At 54.8% G+C, this 24,682-nt stretch overlaps 3 protein-coding genes across 6 annotated transcripts in view; 2 read left to right on the top strand and 1 right to left on the bottom strand.

The window, feature by feature from the left end:
• Positions 1-101: 101 nt before the first annotated feature.
• On the bottom strand, positions 102-7,035 carry WDR55 (WD repeat domain 55). 2 transcript variants are annotated; one of them, XM_078601227.1, is made up of 9 exons: positions 6,946-7,035; positions 6,325-6,502; positions 4,625-4,965; positions 4,324-4,424; positions 3,719-3,806; positions 2,882-3,061; positions 2,271-2,370; positions 1,813-1,982; positions 102-1,506 (listed from the first exon to the last, which is right to left on the bottom strand). In XM_078601227.1, exons 2-9 carry the CDS (start codon positions 6,394-6,396, stop codon positions 1,143-1,145), a joined length of 1,416 nt encoding a protein of 471 aa, XP_078457353.1. In that variant the 5' UTR covers positions 6,397-6,502; positions 6,946-7,035; the 3' UTR covers positions 102-1,142. The 2 variants fall into 2 exon arrangements, with proteins under 2 accessions (XP_078457353.1, XP_078457354.1); XM_078601228.1 differs by having other exon boundaries at positions 4,625-4,997; positions 6,946-7,020.
• Positions 7,026-18,270, top strand: RPS3 (ribosomal protein S3). 2 transcript variants are annotated; one of them, XM_078601229.1, is made up of 8 exons: positions 7,026-7,159; positions 8,961-9,091; positions 9,643-9,736; positions 10,418-10,512; positions 11,455-11,642; positions 13,496-13,712; positions 14,246-14,276; positions 18,192-18,270. In XM_078601229.1, exons 1-6 carry the CDS (start codon positions 7,130-7,132, stop codon positions 13,705-13,707), a joined length of 750 nt encoding a protein of 249 aa, XP_078457355.1. In that variant the 5' UTR covers positions 7,026-7,129; the 3' UTR covers positions 13,708-13,712; positions 14,246-14,276; positions 18,192-18,270. The 2 variants fall into 2 exon arrangements, with proteins under 2 accessions (XP_078457355.1, XP_078457356.1); XM_078601230.1 differs by having other exon boundaries at positions 7,130-7,291.
• Positions 18,271-19,754: 1,484 nt separating this feature from the next.
• Positions 19,755-24,682, top strand: part of LOC144722802 (uncharacterized) — a 53,614-nt gene continuing 48,686 nt past the window's right edge. For both annotated transcript variants that reach the window (XM_078601233.1, XM_078601231.1), the window contains exon 1: positions 19,755-22,613. In XM_078601233.1, coding sequence (XP_078457359.1) covers positions 20,031-22,613 — 2,583 coding nt within the window. In that variant the 5' untranslated portion in view covers positions 19,755-20,030. The remainder of the gene's footprint in view (positions 22,614-24,682) is intronic.

Consider the following 24,682-nt stretch of genomic DNA (forward strand, 5'->3'; position numbering starts at 1 on the left):
GGGGCCCAGGCACAATTTATAAATTGGTGGAGGGGGTGGGTCAACGACTGACCAATTTTCAAGTGGATTATCAAGTGGATTCAACCAGTCAACTGTCAAGATTCATAAGACGATGGGACACGGATGTTTTATTAAACGGAAGACGTCTGCGACATCGCTCGCGTTCGGTGATGTCGTTGAAGTCCGGGAGCTCGTCCACGAAACTGCTCGATGCACAACTGAAGAACACGACGCGCATCGTAACCGCGACGCTGAAACCGACGCCGACCTCCCGGGCCCCACTGTTCCAGCAAACGTTCCGCCACCAAATATTCGCAGGAACATACAAAGCTCAAAGGGAGTTGACACGTTTTCTTGCCAACGACAACCACCTGCCCATCATCAAACAAGACCTCAACAGTCTACCTCGCCACCGACTCAAGTGCCCATCTCCCCTGGGATATTGGGATCATGGGGCGATGACACACCCTGCCTCAATCGGTTTGCCTCGTGTTGCAGAGGTTCACGAATGGAATTCAGCGGCCACCCTGATTAATACTGCGGGTTGTATCAATTATACAAAACACTACGCGCCGTCTGCTTCGCTGTCGACGTGAAGAATCCCGTGATGTTATTTGCAAGGGTCGGCCACTGTGTCAGCGTCGTGGTCTAAATTTGCCAAATGTTAAGTGTGCAGCACAATCACTCAATTGGCACTATACAAAGCACTCAACGCAAATATTTCACAAGACCCTCCTGACAAAAATAAAGTCACGAGCCTCAATGAGGCTTTCCTGGGTAAATAAACGTAAATAATCACATAATAGAAATAACACGCGTGCCGACCCGTTCGCTGCGTGACGCTAGTACACAACTGCCTACACGCCGATCGCCTTGTTCGCGACGTCCGCGGCACGGCACGTCTCGTGCAGTGGAAAAACAATACCGGCGCCTCTCGAGGTGCGCAGCGCTGGCTCGGCATGGCCCTGGCGCGGCTCGGTTGTACAGTTGAAAAAGAGGCAAACGGTACCAAACAAAAGCGGTCCTCTACGGCCAACCCTCGCATCATCTTCACGCATCTCGACTCGCTCACAGTGTGTGCGTGACATCACAAACGTGTGTCTGGAGCTCGCAGTCCCGATCTCCCTCCACCACCCCCACCTTCAGTCCGAGTCATCCGAGTCATCCGAGTCATCGCTGTCAGACTCGTGCCGACGCTTGCCGCCCTGTGAACTTTGCGGTGGCGCGGTCGGATCCGGCGCCCCTTCCAGGAGCCCCGCGAAGAAATCTTCGGCCGTGTCGGCCTTGGCATTGAGTCCGAGGAGCGGGCGGTTCTTCTGCACGCGGCGCCGGTAGTCATTGACCTTGCGCCGGCGCAGCTCATCTGCCGGCCAGAACTTGACGAGCTGGTCGTGCCCGCAGCTCGTCAGGAAGCGTCCATCCCCCGTGAGCTCCAGCGCCTCTATGGGGTCATTCCCGTGCTGCCCCACCACGCCGAGCACGCGGTTTGGCAGCAGGCTCACCGCCCTGCACATGGTGGTGAAACAAAGCGGGCAGGGTGGGGTGAGGGGGGGCAGCACACAAGCGCACACCATTCAAGAGCCGAATGGCTCACAGGGCTATACCAAATAAATGAAACTGAAACCGAAACCAGCGGCAAGGCGCCCATGATTAGATTGACCTGCAAATCACAAGTGGAACACGGAATATGATAGGAGACGAGATTGGTGATGTGGGACACGGGCCAAGAGACACGGAACACATGGGACAAAGTGGAACATATGTGAGGTGCAGTATAAATGATGATGACGATGGCGGTGGTGGGGCAGGAACCTGATGATGCCGTCCATGCTGGCCGTGCACACTAGGTTGTCTGAAACGCGTGCCAGGCAGTCGACCGATTCGGTGCGCGTGGAGAACCGGTCGCTGACTGCGCCGAAGCCGCCCCAGTTGAAGAGCAGCAGCCAGCCCTCACTCGAGCCACACACCACCTTGGTCCCCTCCTGCTCACACGTGCCACCACCGCCGCCACGCGATCAAAACCACAACTGTCACAACCGCCACCACCATCAGGCAAGACACCACTGGAATCATTGGACGTCGGTCTGCAATGTAGCCATCGCGTGTCGCTCCGTGTCGCCCCGTCTCCCTACAGCTTTGTCCGTTTCATTTTGTAAAGACTTAATTCAAACTACAATCTGATTTCACACAGCGCCATTCAACCCGGCCTCTCGAGTCCTCACCCGGACGAAAAGCAAAACCCCAACAATGCAGTGTCACGGCGCACTCACCTTGACAATGGCGATGGAGGTGAGGTCGCAGTCCTGCACCTCGGACTTGACGTCGAACCTCCGGCGCCGCACGTTGAAGGCGCACAGCGTCCCGTCGCCGCTGCTCGCACACGGCGATCGTGACAGCGGCCGTCACGCAAAGCCTCACAACACGGCCTCGCCAGCGACACTTCAACACTTTCAAGTGATTTTAAGAAGCACAGTTCCACCATAGCGCACAGTTCTGCATAAAACAGAAGCGACATCTTGACTTAATTTTATTTTTGAACCTAAGTGACTTTACCGAAAGACCCAAAGAACAGAAGTGACAACATCGCAGTGATGAATTAAAACTGAAATGACATCGCGCGAGCAGTTTGGTGCTTGTTTACTCAAATATGTGTAGTTCGGGTCGTTTTTCCCCATTTACAGTTATCAATGCACTTGTCTTGTCAGTGTTTGTGTGTCTAAGTGGACGTGTGGTACTGGCCAGGCGTGGGGGTTTTTTCCACTGTGTTGATCCTGGTCCGTGAGGTCGCATATTTAACATTATTTTGGCACAGATAAGCTATATGCTCTGCTTGACTGAAGCGGAAGCGCTAAGGCTGTGGGCGGTGGCCGTCCCCGCTCACCTAGTGGTGAGCAACGTCCTCTTGTCATCTCCCACGACCATGCTGCTGACGAAGTCGGTGTGCTCCAGCTGCTCCATGACATACGTCCCCTGGCGGAAGTCCCACACGCGCACGACGCCGTCGTCGCCGCCCGTCGCCATCAGGTTCTCGTCGATCACCGCAAGGCTGTAGATGGCCGAGCTGCGTGCAGCCGCAAAGGTGAGAGACAGAGGCACGAGGGGAGAGCGAGATTAGCGACGCCGGAGCGCGACCTGCTGAACGATGCCGAAGCCTGACCTACCATTGCGCACATCGTCTCCTGCTGTGAAGTCTGTCAGGGCGTGCCGGGCGGACTGGTTTGCCTTGCACATGCTGGAGGAGAACGCCGTTACGTGGCTCTGTGGCTACGTGAGCTGACGTCCACTCATACATAACATTCACGCATATATGTATGTGTTTAATTATTTTGTGTATCTGCTGCTCTGTGTAAAAGCATTCACTAAATACCATCAAGCACAGTTCTGCCATGAAACAAATTCCTGAATCCTCTACGCAAGCCCTATCCATAACCAAGCACTAACTTCAACATTTCTTACCATAACGCAGTCTTAACTCCAACACAGTGCGAAATAATGTTTATTTAGTTTTATATAAAGCGTCATCGTTTGTTTAACCCAAAACACCTCTATTATGTGTCATCGTTTGTGGAAATCCTATCTCTCACGATCACTGAGAAACCGCAGACAGGAGCTGGTAGGCAGCAGCCAGGCGGTGAGCCGGTGCTACCAACATTTTTCAAAGCTCTGTGGTCCTACATATGTATGAATGGTTTCAGCCAATGATTGAAGGGCCACTCACTCGTGAGCCTTCTGAATCCTCTTCACCAGCTTGCCCTGCTCCACGTCGAACAGCAGCACAGACTTGTCCTTGGACACGGAGTAGAGCTCTGCGGGGAAAGGCGGCAGATGTGACGCACGGCTCACGAGGGCCAGGAAGGCGTGGCGCCCGTCGATAAACGCCCTGGGTGCGCGTCACGCAACCAAAACATTCGCGCGCGTAACACTTCCCGCCCGCACTGCTTGCCGCACGCACACATACTCTGCGCGTTCACGGAGCGGTGGCGCAGTGGTTAGCGCAATGCGCTATGAACCCGGCGACCCACATTCGATTCCCCATGCATGTGCCAACATCAGTGGGGAATATCTGAACCGGTTCAGAGCCTCCCGAGGTCAACTCGGTCTTACACGAATCACCGGTGCCGTGCGTAATTTAACATCAGCACTGGTGGGGAGACAAAGGCGGCCGGCCGGCGTGGTGCGAGCCACACCACCCCCTCGTAAGTACGCCGTGGCCAACCTTCAAAGGTGCCACTCGCTATCAGCACCTGCCCCACCTCGCTTACGTGGGCTACGCGGGAGACATTTGTCTCTGCACGTGTGTGCGCTTGTGTGTGCATGGCATACGGGCGCCGTCGTCGGAGAAGGCGAGGCCACGGCACGCCTTGCGGTGATGTCCCGAGGACCACAGCTCGCGCGTCTCTCCCTCCGTGCATGAGTACGAGTACCTACGCACGCAAACATGCACGACCACACGCAAACATGCACGACCACACGCTCATGGAAATACATCGGCTCACAAGGGCGCAGATGCCAAAAGACCATGTAAAATTGCTTTAAAGTCTGGTGCATGGAGGGTGTAGGCAGGGAGTGGGGTAGGGGGGGGAGGTCACAGGTCAGAGGAAGAGTCAGCAGCAGCCTCACTCACAGGAAGATATCTCCGTCGAGGTCGCCCACGGCCATCACGTCGCGTGACGGGTGCATGCACATGGTGGTCGGGATTGCCTCCAGTTTGATGTCCTCTGGCGCCTCTCTCACACGTGGCTCTTTGGGAGGCTCCTCTTCCTCCTCCTCCTCTTCATCTTCCTCTTCCTCATCACTATCGTCTGTATCTTTATCCGGCTTCTCATGCTCCTCTCTGTGATCACCGCCATGAGTCGTAAGATCGGCTTCGGAGCTGGAGGCATCAGTCACGTGCTGCTGCTGCTGTTCATTCACAGCCCCCAGCGTCTCGCTCGGCTCCGGGTCGCCCTTCTCCTCAGCGGGTTCCTTGAGTGGGATGAGAGACATGTGACTTCGTCCTGTTGGGACACCATGTATGGACAGCAGGAAATAAACAGAACCAGACTAAACGGCCAGAACTAGGCCAGTTTAAAGATATTAGTTTTCAAACCAGACTTAAATATAGCTCACGATTTTAATTATTAGCCAAGGCAAAGCGTTCCATAGCTTGGGAGATGCACTGGCAACCCCCCGATCAGCCCAGCAAATAATAATTGACCTTGGAGTACTGAGAAGGCCATCTGAAGATATCAGGGACCTCTTTGGTCGATAAAGATGGATCAGTTCCTGTAAATATTGCAGATGTTAATCGTATCTGCAGTTCACCAGCTCTAGGGTCAAGCAAATGAGCGGCGTAATCACTCACAAGTTAATCTCTAATCTTATTCTTTGGGTCTTTCGGTAAAGTCACGTAGATAGATTTATAAGGGCACGGGGTGACCAATAAGGTCTGAATTGGTCTGTAATAAGGCAGGCACTGATAAGGGGTTAACAGGTATGCAATTTCAGTAAAAGTGAGTCTGGAGAAAGGAGGGGGATCCAGTCATATCTTGCATACCACCCCTGTTGAAATAGGTCGTTGTTCCAATGTCCATACTTCACCACACTAGTCAGCTCGCGGTGAAGGGGTGCAATCAAGGAACGGTTAAGCTATCACTCGTCACTGAGGCGAGCCACGGCTCAGCGCGGTTGGCTACGTACGGTGCGAAATAAGTTCTACATACATAAATATAGTTCAACACATTGGCCAATAACACTGGCCTTTACATTAGCGCTTCTCCACAGCACACAGGATGTGCCAAGGGTCATTGCCCAAAACGTCGCCGATTATATATTTGATATTAAGGCCACGGTGTTATTGACGAATGTGCTGAGTGTTTGTTAATTGTGGTTGTGCACCACTGCCAAAGCAGCACCAGCAACGCCAAATAATGTAATCACTGTAGTTCATGGCGCAGTGCGCTAACCACTGCGCCACCGCTCCAAGCTTAAACAAATGCTGTAGTAAAACGCACACTGACCCACGAGTCCGATTGTACGAACCAACACGTTGGCTGCTGATGTTACTCAATTGTATCCATAAGACATGCGGTTAGGTGATTACACTACTCAACATCATCACAGCCTGGGGCCTGTGCCTGTACAATGGCCATCGCTGGTCTGAGCACGTCGGGTGCGATGGACACGAAAGGAATGAATGAAGAATGTTTTGCATATAGGAACGAAGACGTGAGACCACCACGATGACATCAGCTCTGCTCGGTCCCTGCACCTGGAGGAGCAGGGGGGCACTGCCCCCCCCTTCCCGCAACCCCCTAGATAAGAGACACCTCGCGCCAGCCTTACCATGGTGACCCCGGGGCACGAGGCAGCAGTAGTCGGGGTGACATCCAGGCTCAGGGAGGAGAGGTGCGGCATGACCTCACAGGGGTGAGGCGGGGTGACGAACGCCGGCGCGGTAGAAGACGTCTTGAGCGAAGCCGGCTCCACGTGGCGATGCGCAACGCGAGGTGCCGGAGCAACGCTGCCCGAGTTTAAGAGCAACACGTGGGCCAGGTCAGGGGAGATACAAGTTAGAGTCAGGATACGGTCAGTTAAGTCAGGATTGGTGTAAAGCTAAGGGTTAGTGTTAAATACTGCATTCGAGGTTATGGTCAAAATGTTGTAGATAGGTTATATTAATGTTATCTTAGGGGTTAGTGTTCAGTTCGATTGAAGGTAGGCTAGTGTTAAGTTAGGGTTATGTAAGGTAGGGAGGGTTAGCGTACGGGCGGCCGCTTTAGGTTAGGATGAGTGATTACGGATAGGCCGTTAAATATACTGTTCTAGTTAGCCTAGGGTTAGAGTTAGGTTCGGGGTAGAGTCAAGTTGTGAATTACGGTGATGTTGAACACAAGTGAGTTAGTGTGAGTTAGCAGTAAAGCTGAGATTAGTGGTTGGGGGGGGGGGGTAGCGTTAAGAGATAACCTGGACGGGTTCGGCTCCCACCCGGGCTGCGGTGTCCACTCCACGTGGTCCGCCGACACGATGAGGCCCCGCCCCCTTCCACCCGGGGGGGCGGGGCACTTCCGCGTCACGTGGGACGTCCCTCTCGAGCCCTCTTCACGCGACCCCCGCGCGCGTCACTTCCTTTCCCGCTCCAGCCGCCATCATGGCAACGCAGATGTCCAAGAAGAAGAAGGTGAGGCGGGCCTTCTTCGCCCTTCCTCGCGCCATCGCGTGCCGCTGCCTCTACGAAAAGCGACGCGGCGGCATCGGCGTCGTCTCGGGCAGCGATTGGCGTCGGGCTTTTGCGTGGATGGCGCTGCGCTAGGTGCGATTGAGGGTGGATTGCGCGCTCGCCCCGTGTAGCCGGGGTCGCGGTGCTTGAAGGCTCGGGTTGGATTGTGGAGAGACGGGGAGGGTTGTGTTGGCCGTGAGGCATTTGCAGGGTATTTGGGAGTCATCGTGCTGCTTATGCAACACTTGTTCAGTCCACTGCTGGATCGAGGCCTCTCCACACCTCGTCGGGCATTCATTTTATTCGGCCGTACTTGGTTGGTGCGGCTTTCTAGTGGAGGGCCCAGGCCAAGTCCCAGGCCAAGTTGAGCTTACACTGAGCCTCTGATGTTAGCCGGAGCGAGTTTAATAGTACACGGCTCGAATTCGGCGCTATTAAGTGTTATGCTGTGTTATTCCATCGTGATGGAGTTTGTTCATGTACCGCTGTTCACGCAGCAGTACAGAATCGCCAAATACAGAACTTAAAACTTTAGAGCGCGGTGCGCCACCCGCTACACCACCGACCGCTCCAGCTCCTATGGCGGTGATTGTTCGGGCGAGGTTCTCTCCCGGGTGACGATGCTGCAGCTTCCCTCTGATGGTGGCGAGTATGGGGAGCGGTGGCGCAGTGCTTAGCACGCCGCTCTATGGAGCCGGCGCCCCGAGTTCAATTCCTGCTGAAATGTTCGCCCATTGGCGAATATTTTAACCGGTTCTAGAACTCCGCTCGTAGGTCTGCTCGGCATCATAAGTAGCTGGTGCGGTGCGTAAACATCGCCGCTTGGGAGACAAAGGCGGCCGGGCGTTGTGCTGGCCACCGGACTCCCTCGTGTGCCGTGCAGGCCTTCATTGGGTGCTACTCGCTAACAGCACGTGCGACAAATGCTGTTGACGACACGGAGCATCTTTTGTGTGCCGGGGAGGTTTGGGACTGCAATGCAGTGCGTGTTGGAATGCATGTCGGGGTTGTATGGACGCATGGAGTTTTTATTTTGGTGAGAGTGGATGTAGAGGTTTTAAGTGAGAATGGGTGTGCGTGCGAGTGTAGGGAGTATACACGTGCGTTCTAGGTAGGGGTTCGTGGTTGGGCTGTAATATCGCCGATATGTCTTCGGCTGCTGTTGCCACGTGTTCGCCACGTGCTCAGAGCGGGAGCTTCCTCGGCATGCCCGACTGAAGCTCCGTTGGCACGTGGTGCAAAACGTTGGACCATCTTTGATTTGTATGTACGTTGAACTTGTTTCGTACCGTACGTATCCAACCGTGCTAATAGTTTGTGGGTGAGATGAGAAGGGAGTGTGCATGTAGGTCTTTAGAGAGGTGTGTAACCCCCCCCTCGTGTTACACAGGTTGACTGGGCCAAAAATAGTCTTTCATGTGGTTAAGTAAAATGGCGCGTGTCGTGGACATAGCAGACTTTGAGATACAAAGGTGGCCGGGCGTTATTGGTCCAGCGAACACCATCCTCCATTCACACGTGTCTATTCCGCACCCATCTTAATAGGTGCTCGCTAACCACTATCCACGTGGATGTGTTGGCTTGATATGAATTCTAAGTGCACCTAGCCTGGCACCACCGCTGCGCTCACGTCAACGTCACTTATTGCCTAATGGTGGCTGTTGCTGTTATGAGTAATAGGTGTTGACTAGCAACACTTGTTCCGACTTGGCTACATGGTTATTTACATTGTATCCCTCGTGCTTTGTGTGGTCGTTTGTAGTTTGTGGCCGATGGAGTCTTCAAGGCCGAGATGAACGAGTTCCTGACTCGGGAACTCGCCGAAGATGGCTACAGCGGCGTGGAGGTACGCGTCACGCCGACCCGCACGGAGATCATCATCCTCGCCACCAGGTGATGCCCACATCTCCCTCACCCCCAATCTTGAATTCCGCAGTTCACAAAATTCCCTCCCGGCGGGACTTAAATCTCCCTCCCATCGACCTTGCCCCTGTTCGTGCGTTCACGTATGGCTCTGGTAAAGATTTTTAAATGACACAAACTCTGTCCTGAAGCCGTCCCCTCGTGGCAAGCAGACCTTGAAAGTGGTATTTAATTCCTGAACTCAACGTCATCCGCAAGAATGGGAATTGAGATATTAAGCACGTGTATGTATAAATGACTTGAATAAAATCGCCTGGAATGCATGCGACCTTGTCGAGATTATGGAAGCTCGGCACTCGGATAGTGCTGGAATAGGTGACCACCATGATTAAAATAGGACTGGGCTATATCCTGAGCAGTGCAGCAGAATACATTATTGAACTGAACTATACTCTCATGCATTCTTCACCAACCAGCCCCCTCCCCCCTTGCACTGCACACGTACGAACCTTACCCTGTGCCGTGTGTGACCATAGTGTGTTTGTGCGATTGTGTTGGTGGTTGTGACCGTCACCGTGAAGGACCCAGAACGTGCTGGGAGAGAAGGGACGTCGCATCCGCGAGCTCACGTCCGTCATCCAGAAGCGATTCAACTTCCCTGAGGGCAGCGTTGAGGTGTGGACACTAGCGGCACTTTATTGCTTTCATGCGATAGTAATTTGATCCCAGTATAATTATGCTCCCGGATAGGGGGGGGGTACAAATAGAATATATTTTTGTGATTAATTAGTAAAAAAAATGTTTAGACTTTTGTGCGTAACCCTCCCCCTAAGGTGATGAGCGTCGCAACGGCAGCGTTTGTGTGGTTTTGGTGATGATTTTGATGACGAGGCTGAAGGGGCAGTCGCTGCCCCGCGCTGCCCGGCCCTCTGCTCGCGTTTTGCGAGCGTGTGGTCACGGCGCGCGGGGTCGCCCTGCCCCGTGCTCTGATGCTAAAGTAACGAGGCATTTGTCTGAAAAACCACGACGTTACCATTTTTTAAGCCATAAACAAAAACTTTTTCACCCTTGAAAACCCTGCAGCTGCAATGCCCCCCTACTGTGTAGATCAATACATTAAAATGGATTTAAGAGGTAGCTCTGTGATGGCCTCTTCTATGGGCTATCTTCTATAATAGAGGGCGATGCACTGCCTGCGCGAGAGTGGAGTCGCACGATTCGACCACCGATAGCACAACTCGGGATAAAACCAGGGGTGGTGGGGAGAGGACTAAATGATTGAAACATTTAACCAGATAATCCATGTGGTTTTTTCACGGTGCCTGTAAGCGCGTGTTGTTGTTGTCCTGTCTGCAGCTGTACGCGGAGAAGGTGGCGAACCGTGGCCTGTGCGCCATCGCCCAGTGCGAGTCGCTGCGCTACAAGCTGCTGGGAGGGCTCGCCGTCCGCAGGTTGGGAATCCCTTTGCCCAGTCTCTACTTCTCGCCACTAGGGCTGGGTTGATGGCTGCCAGCGGTTTACTCCATTGGAATTCACAGAGCGCCAACAACCCCGCAGCCTTAACTCCACCCCCCCTCCCCCCATAAAAAAGAAATGAGACCGGGTGAGGTTTTCCTGGGTAAACCACGATTAATAAATTATGATAGTAAAATAAACGGTCTCTATTGACTTGTCCCATGAAAACAATCACTTTGTCCCCGATCTCAATAGCTCTCCGAAAACTAAGCAGGTTAGAGCCTGGATAATGCTTGGATGGGCGACCGCCATGCACAAACGGGCAGTGCCGCGCAGTGCAGCAAAATCCATGGTTATACTGTGCTGTGCTTCCTCCATCAACCTACACTGACCAGCATACACCAATATGGTTATTTGACCCCCCCCTCGCAATGCACATGGCCTGCGTGGACTGTGTATGTATGTAGCCAACCGTGCTAATTGGAGTTGCACTGCTTCATGAGGACATGCCCTCATCCACCAGTGGATTGACAGAAGGACTGGTTAATACGCAACGGCTTGACTAGCAGTGAACACTTGTAACCCCCTCTTGATCTGGGCAAAGGGGCGGCCTTCTCTGTGGCTCAGCACCCTTAATCTCTGGAGGGGAGATCAAAAAGCCCTTTTTCATCCCAGTACCTCTGTAGTGAGCGTCGCTGGTTCATGCATTGGGCACATTGCGCTCAGAATGTAAATGTTATCCCTGTGTCACCATTATGTTTATCTATTTAAATAAATTGGTGACACTGCTTTGGCAGTGGTGCACGAGCACAAATAAAATGCTCCACACGTTCATCGATAAGACTGCGGCCTTTAAAATAAAATATCTAAAAAGTGATGTTTCCTGCAACGGTGTACGCGACTTGTGCTCACAACGTGGCTCGCGCTTTGTGCCGCAGGGCGTGCTACGGTGTGCTGCGCTTCATCATGGAGAGCGGTGCCAAGGGCTGCGAGGTGGTGGTGTCGGGGAAGCTGCGCGGCCAGCGCGCCAAGTCCATGAAGTTTGTGGATGGCCTCATGATCCACAGCGGTGACCCCGTCAACCACTACGTGGACACCGCCATCCGCCACGTGCTCCTGCGCCAGGGTGAGATTTCCAAACTGACATTCCGCCTCCATCAGGGGAATATACTTTCCTCCCGAATTAGTATTCCTCGAGGAACGAATATTCAGGAGTATTGACTCGCCTCTGGAATAGTTTTTACGAAAAAAAATGTCTCCAGGAATTAGTATTCGTTCTGCTGAGCAACCATAATTTGAGAATATATTGGTGCTCGTCGAATGGGCTTTTCCCCATGGAAACATTTTATTCGGTATCTGTTTGGGATGACAGCAGAAACTGAATATAACTTCATCAGTGCTTATATCAGAAGCGACCCTTTTCCTTCCTACTGGTGTAATGGGTTGCTTTGTGTGAAGCTGTTGGTCTCTATTGCTGCACCTTTGCAATAATTCTGCCTTATTTTGTTTATAACCAAGTCATCTTTACGTGCACGTGCAACTAACATTACATTTTAGGACGGTTCCCAACTTATTTTGTTGAAAGTTGCTCAACATTACAGCACCTTATTGGACCAAAACATAACCTGACACTCAACTCTAATCTTAACTGAACTTTTTCTGAGTAACTATTACTGAGTAATAGTTCACTGGTGGCAAGAAATGTGTAGCCCACCCTGATAAGGCCACAATGGCACCAGTGGGGGGGGGTCCATTTCTCAGCCTCGCCCCGTTACAGTTTGTGGTTGCAACCCATTCGGCGGAGCGCACCTCCCCCTAAGGTGACGACGTTCCCCCGGCAGCGTTTGTGTGGTTTTGGTGATGATTTTGATGACGAGGCTGAAGGGGCAGCGCCTGCCCCGTGTTCCCGGCCCCTTGCTCGCGTTTTGCGAGCGTGGGGTCACGGTGCGCGGGGTCACCCTGCCCCGTGCTCTGATGCCAAAGTAACGAGGCATTTGTCTGAGAAACCACCAGCTCTGGGGGAAAAAAATTCAAAGAGAACCGTGGTGGCCAATCCGTGGATCTCCGAACAAATTGGAAGAATTGATACAAGGATACAATAATTTGTTTATGGCTGTGAAATAAAAACCCCCACTAAGAATTAGAAAAATAACTTTACCAATAGATGGCTCTTGGACTTTATGTTTTTCGTACATTACAGGCTTAAATCTGGGTAATTGTTCATCGCCATCTGGTGGATCATTGAGGAACCCGGGGAGGTTCACCAGTCCGTGTCACAGTACTTGGTGTATTAGCCACCGCTGGATTAAAATAAAGGCACAAGATGTGGACTCAGGGGCACATTCCCAGAGGTGAAAGCTTGAAGGAATTTATAGGAGGAAAAACGTTGGCAAAAATGCCAAGAGGTAGAAACAGAAAGATGTCTTGCTTAACGAGGCAATGATGAATCATGTCCAGTAAAACCTTGGATTGCGAGTAACTTGGTCTGCGAGTGTTTTGCAAGACGAGCAAAATGTTTAAATACATATTAATTTGATAAACGAGCGAGGTCTTGCAATACGAGTAGTACGTGCATACGCTTTGTCTGCCGAGCGTCACGTGATCACAACTGATATACAAGTGCTATGGATTGCCAACACGTTTCCAGAACGATTTATGCTCGCAATCCAAGGTTTTACTGTATCTCAATTGGTTTATTTAATCTACTTCATAAATGGTACCGTATAAAGCATACTGCCTAGATACCAAAAATACCAACTGACTACGCACAATGGGATGCTGTGTGCGTATCACGGTTATAAGAATTGGTTTTAATCTGCATCATTACATTGCATCCTGGCGAATCTCTACGGGCTCTCGCCTATTTGGCAGTTAGCAGGCCGCGAAGCACTCATCAGTGTTGATTGTCTTTTGAGGTAATTAACGACTCCTTAATGCCGGGGAACCACCACGACCCCCTACCTACCTCTCGCCCTGCAGGGGTGCTGGGCATCAAGGTGAAGATCATGCTGCCCTGGGACACGACGGGCAAGATGGGCCCCAAGAAGCCGCTCCCGGACAACGTGAGCATCGTGGAGCCCAAGGATGAGGTGCTCCCCACGGGCCCCGTCTCTGAGCAGAAGGGCAGCAAGCCCGAGCCCACCATGCCCGTGGCACAGCCGCCTCCCGCGCCAGCCGTGCCCACCGCCTAAGTCCGGTAAGAGCGCGCGCGCGCGCACACACCCAAGGCACTGCAGCCACAAAGATACGCACGGTGTAGTATTGAGGTTGGGTCATACCCAGCGCTCCACAAATGGGTTTTGGTTGTTCAGTTTGGTAGTTTGCTCAAGTTTCCATACTATGCGCGTAAAACATTTTAATAGCGTGAAATTGAACATTAACCATGGGTAATTTGGAGCGGTGGTAGCGGTGGTTTTGGTGATGATTTTGATGACGAGGCTGAAGGGGCAGCGGCTGCCCCGTGCTGCCCGGCCCCTGCTCGCGTTTTGCGAGCGTGGGTCACGGCGCACGGGGTTGCCCTGTCCCGTGCTCTGATGCCAAAGTAACGAGGCATTTGTCTGAGAAACCACGATGTGTTACCGTCTTAGTTTCATGATGGACTAAACTTTTCCCCAGTGTATCATGGCCTGTGGTTTTAATTTTCACCCCCTGGCCGTTGAGAGTAATGTCGTTGACATAATTTGCATGTTCGCCCAAGCCGCATGTCTAATTTTTTCTATCTCTTTTCAGGGGAAGATATGGTGGAAGGTTGCTGACAAGGGTACGTCTGTGTGGAGAAGATGCACGCCTTGATTCCCAGCCCAGGGTTAAACTGAGAATTGGACAAGCGTGGGGTGATGGGGGGGATGCCAATGATGCTACACCACCGGTCTATGCAAGTCGATTGCTTTCTATTAAGAGAACCATCTCCTTCAGAGCGTAATTACTGAGTGTAGGGGATGCTAACCACTACTCCACTGCAACCCCACAAAAGAAAATCTGGATGGCAGTCGCTAGATTGATATAGATTGCTGCTCTCTCATTACTTCTCTGCATTGATTGTGTAGCTTGTTATTGTCGTGTATGCTATGGCACTACGTGCAACACGAGGGCATAGAGAAATCGTTGGTGACCTCAATGACGGAAGAATCATATAAGAGATCCTTCTTCACGTTTCTACTTTGTGGAGTTGGAGCCTCTTATCAAATACAGGTGTTGTTGATCGCTCAAACGAATCCATTACGGTCCGAGAAGAAAGTTTGCCACTATCATCAGGGTGTTCACAATTGCAACGAGGTTAATGACGAGTTTAACTGGGGCCTTGGATGAAATGCATCAGGACATGACCCCCGATAACCTCCACACGTGTGTGAACTTGCATTAGAGCAGGTCTCCTGGCCACATGCAAAACGACAACATTACACGCAAGGGTGCATGTGTACATTTTTCACTATACAGTACACCGCTGTATGGAGGTAGAAATCCACAAGAGAACAAAAATGCATTGCCAGACCATGACATAGCGCGGTGGGTGGAGACCTGAAGCAGTGGCTAGATGGCTGCTGATGATCGTTACAGGTCTCCGAATCCAGTTACATCACAACCCCAACTCTAACCCAATGTCAGCCCTATATGTAAAGCCATCGGAGGTAATCTTGTCTGCGTCATCGCCAGTCGATATGAATGTGGCGGCCTTGCTCACAGTTGGTGAACTTCGTGGGCGAGCCACCCGGCGCTCGCGGCATGATCGATTGGACCGGTGCTGCGCCCGTGGTTTTGGTGATGATTTTGATGACGAGGCTGAAGGAGCAGTGGCTGCCCCGTGCTGCCCGGCCCCTGCTCGCGTTTTGCGAGCGTGTGGTCACGGTGCGTGGGGTCGCCCTGCCCCGTGCTCTGATGCCAAAGTAACGAGGCATTTGTCTGAGAAACCACGGTGCGCCGAGCCAGCGATCTGTACGCCCAACTACGGAGACTGGTTTCGAGCTCGGCTTTAGCCGCGTCCGGCTGGGTCGGCAATCCAGAATGTATTTTCCTGCACCACAACATTCGGCAAAACCTCTGGGTATGGCTCTGGGCTGCTAGTCACGTGACCAAATGGAGTATTGTGGAAAATATGCAGTGGGAGATTAAATGCTCATCGAGTTCTGTGCGGCGAAAATAAGGGGGAATGCAGGATGAAGTTATCCTCGTGCCGGGACTCGAGTGTTATTTGACGTACTTTATTGTGCTGATTAAGTTGGTGGGGAAGGGCCAAAAGAAATTTTAAACAGGTTTCAATATAAATCACAACCTGTTTCACGTATAGGCAGGAATTCAATAAACCATATAGTTAAAATTAACCAGAAAACTGTGCACAATATGACACGCAAATATATCGTGGTATTAGACTAAATCCTATGGATCAAACAACAAATGAGACGGGCTATGAACATCTCAAGCGGTATGGAACAATGGCAAGATTCATCCCAACATGGAATCAAATGTAAACTCAGAATCGTGATAATCTTATCGAGTTGCTGCGGTATTGAGTGACTTGCACTATGAAACACGATTTTTGTTCCTGGGTAGGAAGTGTCTTTCTAATTGCGTAGCCCTCAAAAGTATAGCAAATGGCTATTCCCCACAAACGTTGATTTTGTGACCAGGACTTTATGTGAAGGAATGACACAAATGCACGTTTTCTCATTAAAATATGTACATTTCTAAATATCGCTGTCATGGTCACCAAAGCAAAGTTTGTGGGGAATAATAGCCGTATCCTGTATTTTTGAGGCAAAAGCAATTAGGAAATAACACTACCCAGGAACAAAAAAATATGAATTTCTTAGTGTTATTAATGGAGTGGATTATTAACTTTGCTTTTGTGTCCTGGTCACAAAAGCAAAGTGTGTGGGGAATAATAGCCATTCTCTGTACTTTAGAGGCATTAGCAATTGGATAATAACACTATCCAGGTCCAAAAAAACAATGTTTTTGTTACCCAGTGTTGTCACGCCTACCACGTGTTGAGAGGCGCTTCTCAGCAGTCCTCCGGACTTGGAGTAATTCGCGTCTGGGAGTCCCACGCAGCCAGTGTTGTGCGTTGGCTTAAAAAACGTGACTTGCTTTTAATGAAACATTAATGGTCTTGTGCAAGGTCATGCGAGAGCCTGTAACGCGTAACATCTGTAGCGAAGAGCCTTCGCCTCTTGGTCCCAGTTGGCTGTTGCATTACAGCAACTCAAGTACAATATTCCCTGCGCTCCGACTGACATTGCAGCAAGTGAGGCCGTATTGTTCGCGCTCTGCTCTGATTTGGCCTCCAACACGGTTCAGTTCGGGATGAGAGGCACGGTTGCTTTCAAAGCCGGCCGCTTGTGCCCGAGCTCTGACAAAAAGTGTAGCCTCTCGACCCACACGAGATGGACCATGTAGTAAAGCACACTTGTCGGCTCTTCAGGAGAAATCGCAAATCTGCACGAATATTCTCCTGATGGGCCCCTCGTGGCTTGCATTTTGATATTGACATCTAGTTTCTGAACGTATTGGCATACGCGAGAGTAGAATTGGGGCCTTAGTTTATGCAACTCCCACCGGGCACCAGGGGGCGCTATGCCCTCATCACGCCCCCTCGGAGCGCTTCCCTGCGTGTGGCCTCTACTATTGGGGAAACTGGGTTCTATCAGCCGCCCTCCACGCGCTGCTGGCCGGTGTGGGCCGAGAGGCAGGTGTTTGCCCAGGTCTAAAAACGTACTAATCGTGACTCGTAGCGGCGTTGACACAGCTGCGTTTCCATAAAATCGTTACAGCCAAACATTCGAAGGCCCTCGCGCCTTTCAGTAGTCTGATGGAAAATGTTCGTAAGCGAGGACGCGTGCTTACGAAGTGTGGGCAGGGGGGGGGGGCTGAGCTTCCTGGCGCTCTCGTGGTGCCCCCTCTGGATTGGTGGCATGCGGTGCCGCTTCCAGCGACCCGAGGTGCCGGTACCGCCCTCGAGTCGTGCCACCGCGGTTCGGATTTGGCCACTGCACAGTTTTGTCGCGATTCGCCGAACAGTAGTTTGACGTCGCGTTCGTTTTGAATCTCGGCCAGTGTTTGTGTCATGAGCCTCATACGTTCATGTATAATTTGCGTAGGTCGCAATTTTCGTACGATTCAATTGATGGTATGTCTCGTTACTTTCAGCTTGGGTTCATTGTTGCATTCCAAATCGGGATGCTGATGATTGACCCTATTTTAGTTTGAATTGTGACTGGTGTATGTTTAGTTATATACCATTACAACCCCACCAACTCCAAGCCCGTCTGTAAACACTTGGTGCAACACGTGCCATTGGGTGTGTGCGGCGTGAGCATGGTGTAAATGGGTTATCTACAGCAGCAGCAGTGTGGACTAGCACGGAGCGTCTCTCATTGCCGCCGGCTGGCACGGTGGCAGCAGCGCGCTCGTTCCCCTTGGTGCCACTTGATCATGCGGGCTGACTCGCTCTGCTCGGGAGAGAATCGGCTGCATTTCCAAACCCGGGTCAGGGCAATGAGGAGCATCGTCCTGCTCTGAAGAAAAGGCCTTCGCATGAAACGGCGCCTATTATATCTTGTTTTGGCCCTATTGAGGCCACAGTGTTGACGCGCGTTTTGTTACTTGTGCTGACAAACTGCTGTCAGCGCTGTCTTACAAGAAATGTGATTTTTATTAAATGCCGTGGCTCTCGTTTCAGGTGCTGGAGGACGACAGTGACCTGGGAACAGCGCACACAGTCATCCGTGTAAAAAATAAAAACCGTCGAGTTAAATCCACTGTTGTCTCTGAGGTCTGTTGTGCATGGAGCTGCAGGGGGATATGGGCTGGGTGGTGGATGTATTGTCTGAGATTGAGGGCAGGGATGGAGGAATGGTGGTGGGATGTTAACTACCTTGCCTGGTGTACAGGAGCGTGTGGGTTCGATCCCTACCCTGGCACCTGTGTATTTAGTTTGCATGTTCTCCCCGTGGTCGGGTGGATTTTTCTCCGGACCCTCCGTTTTTTTGACAATAAACATGCGCAAAGAGTATTCGGCTGCTATAATTTCCACGCGATAATCCACTTCGTTGAGCTATCATTTGTGGCCATTTCGCTTCTTAAAAAAGCTGCATATCTCGGTGGGCCTGAGCTGATAAAATAACAAATGTTTTATTCGTCCGGGTTTGAGTGCGGGAGTTGAGAGTTGTGCTGGAGAATCAGCCGGCTGCTGTGGTTGGGAGGTGGGTGCGGAGTCCGTGGCTGGGCGAGGCGGTGCGTGCGAGGGTTTCGTGAAGACACGTGGACACGTGTTTCCGTTCAGCGCGCGCGCTCCTGAAAAAGGGGGGCGGGGGGGGGGCGATCGTAACGAGGGTCTCCAGGTGGTGGGGCTGCAGGGTCCTGGGGGGCGGGGCTCGGCGGGTGAGCCGTACGGGCGTGACTCGCCAGAGAATGGCTCGCACATCTGTGGCTCATCACAGTCGGCGGCTCACGCGGCGCGTCACTTGCTCACCATCGAGCGTGGCTCGGTACACAGCGTGGCGTGTTGCGCAATACAGCGTGGCTCTTGGGATGCTTCGTACTGCGTGGCTCACGCGGTGGCTCGTGCACGGCGTCGCCATAGAGCGTGGCTCAGTACGTAGCGTGGCTCAGCCAGAGCGTGGCTCACAGTGTGGCACACAGCGTGAATCAACCACGCAGCGTGGTTCACGAACCCAGCGCGGCTCACACGCGCAGAGCGTGGCTTGCAGCCACACAGCGTGGCTCACAGCGTGGCTCACACAGCGCGGCTCGCGCTATGAGCTGGGGGCCACGTCGCCCCCACCTCGGCCGCGTCATCGCCGCGTGGAGCCAAAATCCCGGAGCCCTCTCCGCTCGCCGCGCATTCCTCACGCGCCGTGGAGGCGACAGCCGCCGAGACGCGCGACCCGCACTGCGGCGCCCGTGCCCGGGCCCCGGGGCTATCCCCTCGCCGGGAGCCAGGCTACCCCCTCGCCTCGCTGGGAGCAGCCGTGGGGTGGGGGGAGATCGGAGGAGACATCTGACGAGTTCTGGTCCCGCATGGCCAAAAGGAACCTCCCCCGTGGATCGATAACTGGGGCCGTTCCGTTCCGTCGTGGAGGGGTGCGAGGTGGTTTGAGTTGAGCGGAGTTACGTCGTTGGGTGGTGGGGGGGGGCCGAGGAGGTTTATCGGGGGGGGGGGGTGCGTCTCGCCGTTGTGGGGGGCCCCGGCGGGGCGATGTTCGAGCACTCGGCCGTGTCTGGATTCACGCTGCTGCCGTGGAGAGGGAGGCGAGAGAGAGCGGCGGCGGCGGCAGCTGCAGCCGCTGCCGCCGCCGCCGCTGCTACTGCGGCGAATGCGTCAACTTCGATTGTTGCTGGTGATGGTGGTGATGGCGGTGATGGCGGTGGTGGTGATGGTCCCGTGGCGAGCGAGCGACAACACGATTCTCAAGCAGAGCCACCACCACCATCAGAACGGGACCATCAGCAGCAGCACCATAAAAGGCGAACGCGGGGCGACTGGGCCGAGCGCGGCGCGCACGGAGACGCGGAGGAGATGCTGCTGATGATGAAGTCTCGGGGGACGCGGCCGCTGGAAGCGCGGCTGGGAGAGGCGTTGCCGCCACGGGAGATCCTCGTGCGGAGGCGACCCGAGATCCCCGCCTCCATCATTCCCGGCGCCCCGCCGTGGACGGCGACGTCCGAGTCGGCGGGTGCCGTCCCGCCGCTCCCTTACCCGGAGTCCAACTCGAACGCTCAGGGCGACGTCGCCAAGGAGAAGAAGTCCACGTCCAACCCCGACCTCACGTCCGAGACCATGACCCTGCTCAACCTCCTCAAGACCGACTTCTCCAGCCTTCGCATCAAGCGCGGGGAGTTGAGGGACGCAGGGCACGGGGCCCAGGCCGGGCTCTCCCCGGGTCTCGAGGACCGATCAGGGGGGTCGAGGTCGGGCCCCCCTTGCGGCGGCGGCGGCGTCGTGAGCGAAGGGGCCCCGCGCACCCCGCGGAGACACCGGCTCAAGGACCTGACGGCCGCGCTGCGGAGGAGTCAGTCCTTCACCGTGGGCCGTGCGGCGGGGCCCGGGGACGATGCCCCCCCCCACCACCATCACCACCATCACCACCTCCTCGCGGCGCACTCCTTCCGCCGGGCGGCGAGGGCAGCGGGCGACGGGGTCGACCAGCAGGAAGGGGCATTCCCCGGGGGCTGTGCTGACGCGCCCATTCCCCGCGACCGGGAACGCAACGGTGCCCAACAGCAGCAGCAGCAGCAGCAGTATCATCATCAGCAGCATCATCATCATCATCAGCAGCAGCAACATCAACATCAGCAGCAGCAGCATCATCAGCAGCACCAACAGTTGAGGGAGCCGCTCGGACAGGGATCCAGCAGAGACTACGCGGGCTCGGACTGCGCGAGGGGAGGTGAGGACAGGGCACGCCGAGGTGGGGGCTGCGGTTGGGCCCCTCTTGGGCCACCGCAAGCGGTGGGCGCCGTCATCCAGAGCGGTGGCGGTGGTGGTGGCGGTGGTGCCACCTCGCCCGCGCTGGACGAGGGCGCGTGCACGCGACCAGCGCCAGGAGGAGCAGGAGGAGGAGGCCGCCTCTCCGAGTCGTGCGACGGGCCCGCCGAGTCGCACGCTCGCGCGTCCGCCTTCAAGCTCGTGCGGAGAGCGGGGACAGCGGCGGCCGAGGCGGCGGCGGCGGCGGCGCCCGGGTCCCGTGACGGGGCCGAAGGCGGCCAAGGGAGCGGCCGGGCGAGGAGGAGAGGGGCGGCCAAGGGGCAGCCTCTCCCCGACGCGGCGGCCACAGCGGCGACAGCGACGAACGGTCGCGGCGCGGACGATGGAGACCGCGACCGCGCGCGCTTCCACAGTGACCCCGCGCTTCTCCGCCGGTTGAGTTCGGTCACCGAGGAGGCAGAGTTCGCCCAGCTCCAGCTCCAGCTGCAGCAGCAGCAGCAGCAAGGGCAGCATCAGGGACGGGGCAGTCTCCCTGGGTCCATGTCGGAATCCCCCGTGCCCCGCGCGCTCAGCGAGTGCAGCTTCAGCACCAACAGCGACGCCTCCTCCATATGCAGCGAGGTGGGGCCCACCCCTCGCGGGCCCAGCCCCGAGGAGCGAGCAGCCAGCGAGCCGGGGCCGCAGCCGCACCACCAACAGCGTCCTCGCGATGGGACCGCGGGTCCCGAGGATGGCACCAGGGCGCCAAAGAAGAAATCTCTGAGCGACCCGAGCCCCTACGGCGAGATGCGCACGGTGGGATTCCGCAGTCTGGTGGACTCCATCAGCGAGTTGGAGCAGAGCGGCGGCGGTGGTGGAGGAGGAGGAGGTGGGAGTGGTGGTGGCGGCCTCTCGAGCGCTCTTCAGCAGCGAGGAGAACAACGAGGTGAACGAGTTGGAGATGAGACGCATCCGTTCCGCGCGCGGTCCCAGTCCGAGACGGTGCCACCTCGCGCCGCACGCCGGGCCCAGGCGCCGCTGTCCCCGGGGGAGCTCATCTGCGCGCCCCCCACCACCCCGCACCTCGCCAGGGGCTTTGGCAGGAAGGCCAGGGATCAGGGCAAGGCGAGCGAGGGTTCCGCGGTGGCCGCGTCCGTCGGGGTCGGCGTTGGAGTCGGGGTGCCTCTCGGACAATGCAAGGCGGTCTCCAGGTCGCCCTTCAGGCCGGCGGCGCGCGCCCCAAGCGAAGCCGCGGCGGCGGCCTCCTCCGCGGCCCTCACGCCGAGCGCCAAGGCCCTTCACGAGGCCAAGTCGGCGTCGTTGCCCGGGAGGAACAAACCGAGCGTGGAGGCGCGCAGAGCGCACGGGTTCCTGTCGCAGGTCCCATCTCTGGAGGATGTGCGCAAGCAATTCCGTCTCAAAGTCGGGCGCGGCAGCAGCAGCAACACCACCACCACCAGCAGCAGCACCAGCAGCACCAGCAGCACCACCACCACCGGCACCAGCAGCAGCAGCCAAGCAGCAACCGCTCTCACCACCTTGGTGCCCGAGGCGCACATCGCTGGGCCCTCCGCGCCGCACGGGGCACCCCCCAGGACCGTGAGGTCCCTGCCCGTGGCGTTGCCCGAGCCGCGCCGGGTGGAGGCGGCGGGGGACGCGTGCGCCAGTCCCGGGCGCGAGCACGTGGTATACGAGGTGAGCACGCGGTATACGAGGTGAGCACGTGGTATACGAGGTGAGCGTGGTGAGCACGTGGTGTGCGTGGAGAGACGCGTAGTGTACGGGGTGAGGACGTGTCGGAGATCAGCACGCTGTGTGCGTTATGAAGATGTGGTGTGAGTGGTAAACTCTTGTATGGGGTGAGCACGTGGTCAGGACACGGTGTGTGCGTTATGAAGATGTGGTGTGAGTGGTAAACTGTTGTATGTGGTGAGCACGTGGTCAGGACACGGTGTGTGCGTTATGAAGATGTGGTATGAGTGGTAAACTTTTGTATGTGGTGAGCACGTGGTCAGGACACGGTGTGTGCGTTATGAAGATGTGGTGTGAGTGGTAAACTGTTGTATGGGGTGAGCACGCGGGGTGCGAGCTGAATTGTCCTCGACACTCGAGTGACCGATCGAAGTTTTCACGTTGACCTGAGCGAGCACGCTGAACTGTGGCCTATCGTTTACATTTGTACCAGGGCACGGCACGTGCCATCTGCGCATTTTCGGAGATGATTCCTCTTTGCATCAGCGTCAACGTCGGACAATAAACCCCTTACAGAGACAATGATCCCCCGGATAGCATGCACAGGCTGTCGGGGCAAGGTGCTTTTAAAGCGAGCATCCATAGAAACGGAGATTGTGCCAGGCTCGGTGCACTTTGAGGCCTCGGTGTGCATAGAGCATATAGACACACACGCAGATAGATACACTGGGCACACAATCTCACGGCTCTTTAAACATATTTACATACGATGACAAAGGTCCCCCGTGTCATTGTAGGCCGTCACCCCGCACAAGCGGTCGGTGTGATCATCAACAAGCCGGGCTTCCCTTTGTCTCCACGCTGCTGATGTGTCGGGACTTTTTCAAGGTGCTCGTTTTAGGATGGCTCGATCTAGGTGAGGGCCAGGAGAGGTTTGGATACCAACGTGCCACAGATGTTAGCAGTGTCGGGGAATTGAACCCTGGTCACCGGTGGTTCGTAGCACAATGAGCTAACCGCTGCGCCACCGCTCCCCGCACAGACTCAGACACACACAGGCACACACACGGACACAGAAAGTGTACACACATGAGGCACAAACAAAGATCCATTGTCTGCTCTTTAACAGACTATGTGGGCATGTGGTGTTACCAAGCACGAGGGGATGGTGTGGCCAGAACCACGCAAGGCCGCCTTCGTCTCCCCAGTGCTGATTGTTTACACACCACAATAGGCACGTAGTTAAGGCTGAGTCGACCTAGGGGGAGGCCCTAACTGGTTCACATACCAAGTGCCACTGATGTTAGCCGTGGCAGAGAAGTGAGCCCAGCTCACTGGGTCATTACTTCTCGCTTCTGTGAATCACTGCAACTACCACACCCTCTTACATACACACACACACTGTACACAGACAAAGATCCCCCGTATAGCCTGTTCAGGCAATTATGGCAAGAGTTGTTAGAGAAGACTTTTATGAAGGCCGGCACGGCGTACGAAGAAGAGGCTACGTGTGCCTAGGATCACGCCCGGCCGCCTTTGTCTCCCCAATAATTATGTTTACACGCTGCACCAGGCGGAGACGCAAGGCAGGTTCAGATATTCGTCACTGATGTTAGCCGTGAGCGGCTATCGAACTCCGCTCGCCCCCGTTTGTAGCGCAGCGTGCTAACCACTGCGCCACCGCTCCTCTAACCCGCCCATTCGCCCTCGATGTCGTCCCTCGTGTGTGCGGGCCCCCGAGAGAGGGGTGGTGAGTGTGGGGTGAGAAGGAGCTGTGAGGTGAGCGATGGGGTGAACGCGAGGGCGAGTGTGCGCACGCTCTCTGCAGGGTGGCGGCGAGTGTTTAGATGAAGTATCCACGGAGAGCCGTTTATGCGGGGAGAGATCGCAGCGTTCTGGAATCATCATAATATTATTATTAATCCTCTTTGTTTATCCCAGGAAAGTCTCACACAGAGTCTCGTGACTTATTCTCAAGAGGGTCCTGTTGCTACGTCGGGATGTTTGGCCCAGTCCCGTGAGTGCGGGCGTGTGACTCGCGGCGTACTCGCCGTCGTGTTTAACTCGCACAA

The sequence above is a fragment of the Lampetra planeri genome, chromosome 15 (assembly GCF_965212315.1).
Source record: "Lampetra planeri chromosome 15, kcLamPlan1.2.h2, whole genome shotgun sequence".
NCBI classification, from domain to species: Eukaryota; Metazoa; Chordata; class Hyperoartia; order Petromyzontiformes; family Petromyzontidae; genus Lampetra; species Lampetra planeri.

Bases quoted from the DNA above. Each gene is read 5' to 3' on its own strand.
- WDR55 (XM_078601227.1), bottom strand. From the start codon at position 6,396: ATGCCGCACCTCTCCTCCCTGAGCCTGGATGTCACCCCGACTACTGCT. The intron at 4,425-4,624 runs GTGAGTGAGGCT...TTGCGTGCGTAG, and splicing joins CTCGACGGAGATATCTTCCT to GTACTCGTACTCATGCACGG. The intron at 3,062-3,718 runs GTGAGTGGCCCT...GGCTGCACGCAG, and splicing joins AGGATTCAGAAGGCTCACGA to CTCGGCCATCTACAGCCTTG.
- RPS3 (XM_078601229.1), top strand. From the start codon at position 7,130: ATGGCAACGCAGATGTCCAAGAAGAAGAAG. The intron at 9,092-9,642 runs GTGATGCCCACA...GTCACCGTGAAG, and splicing joins ATCATCATCCTCGCCACCAG to GACCCAGAACGTGCTGGGAG. The intron at 10,513-11,454 runs GTTGGGAATCCC...TTTGTGCCGCAG, and splicing joins GGAGGGCTCGCCGTCCGCAG to GGCGTGCTACGGTGTGCTGC.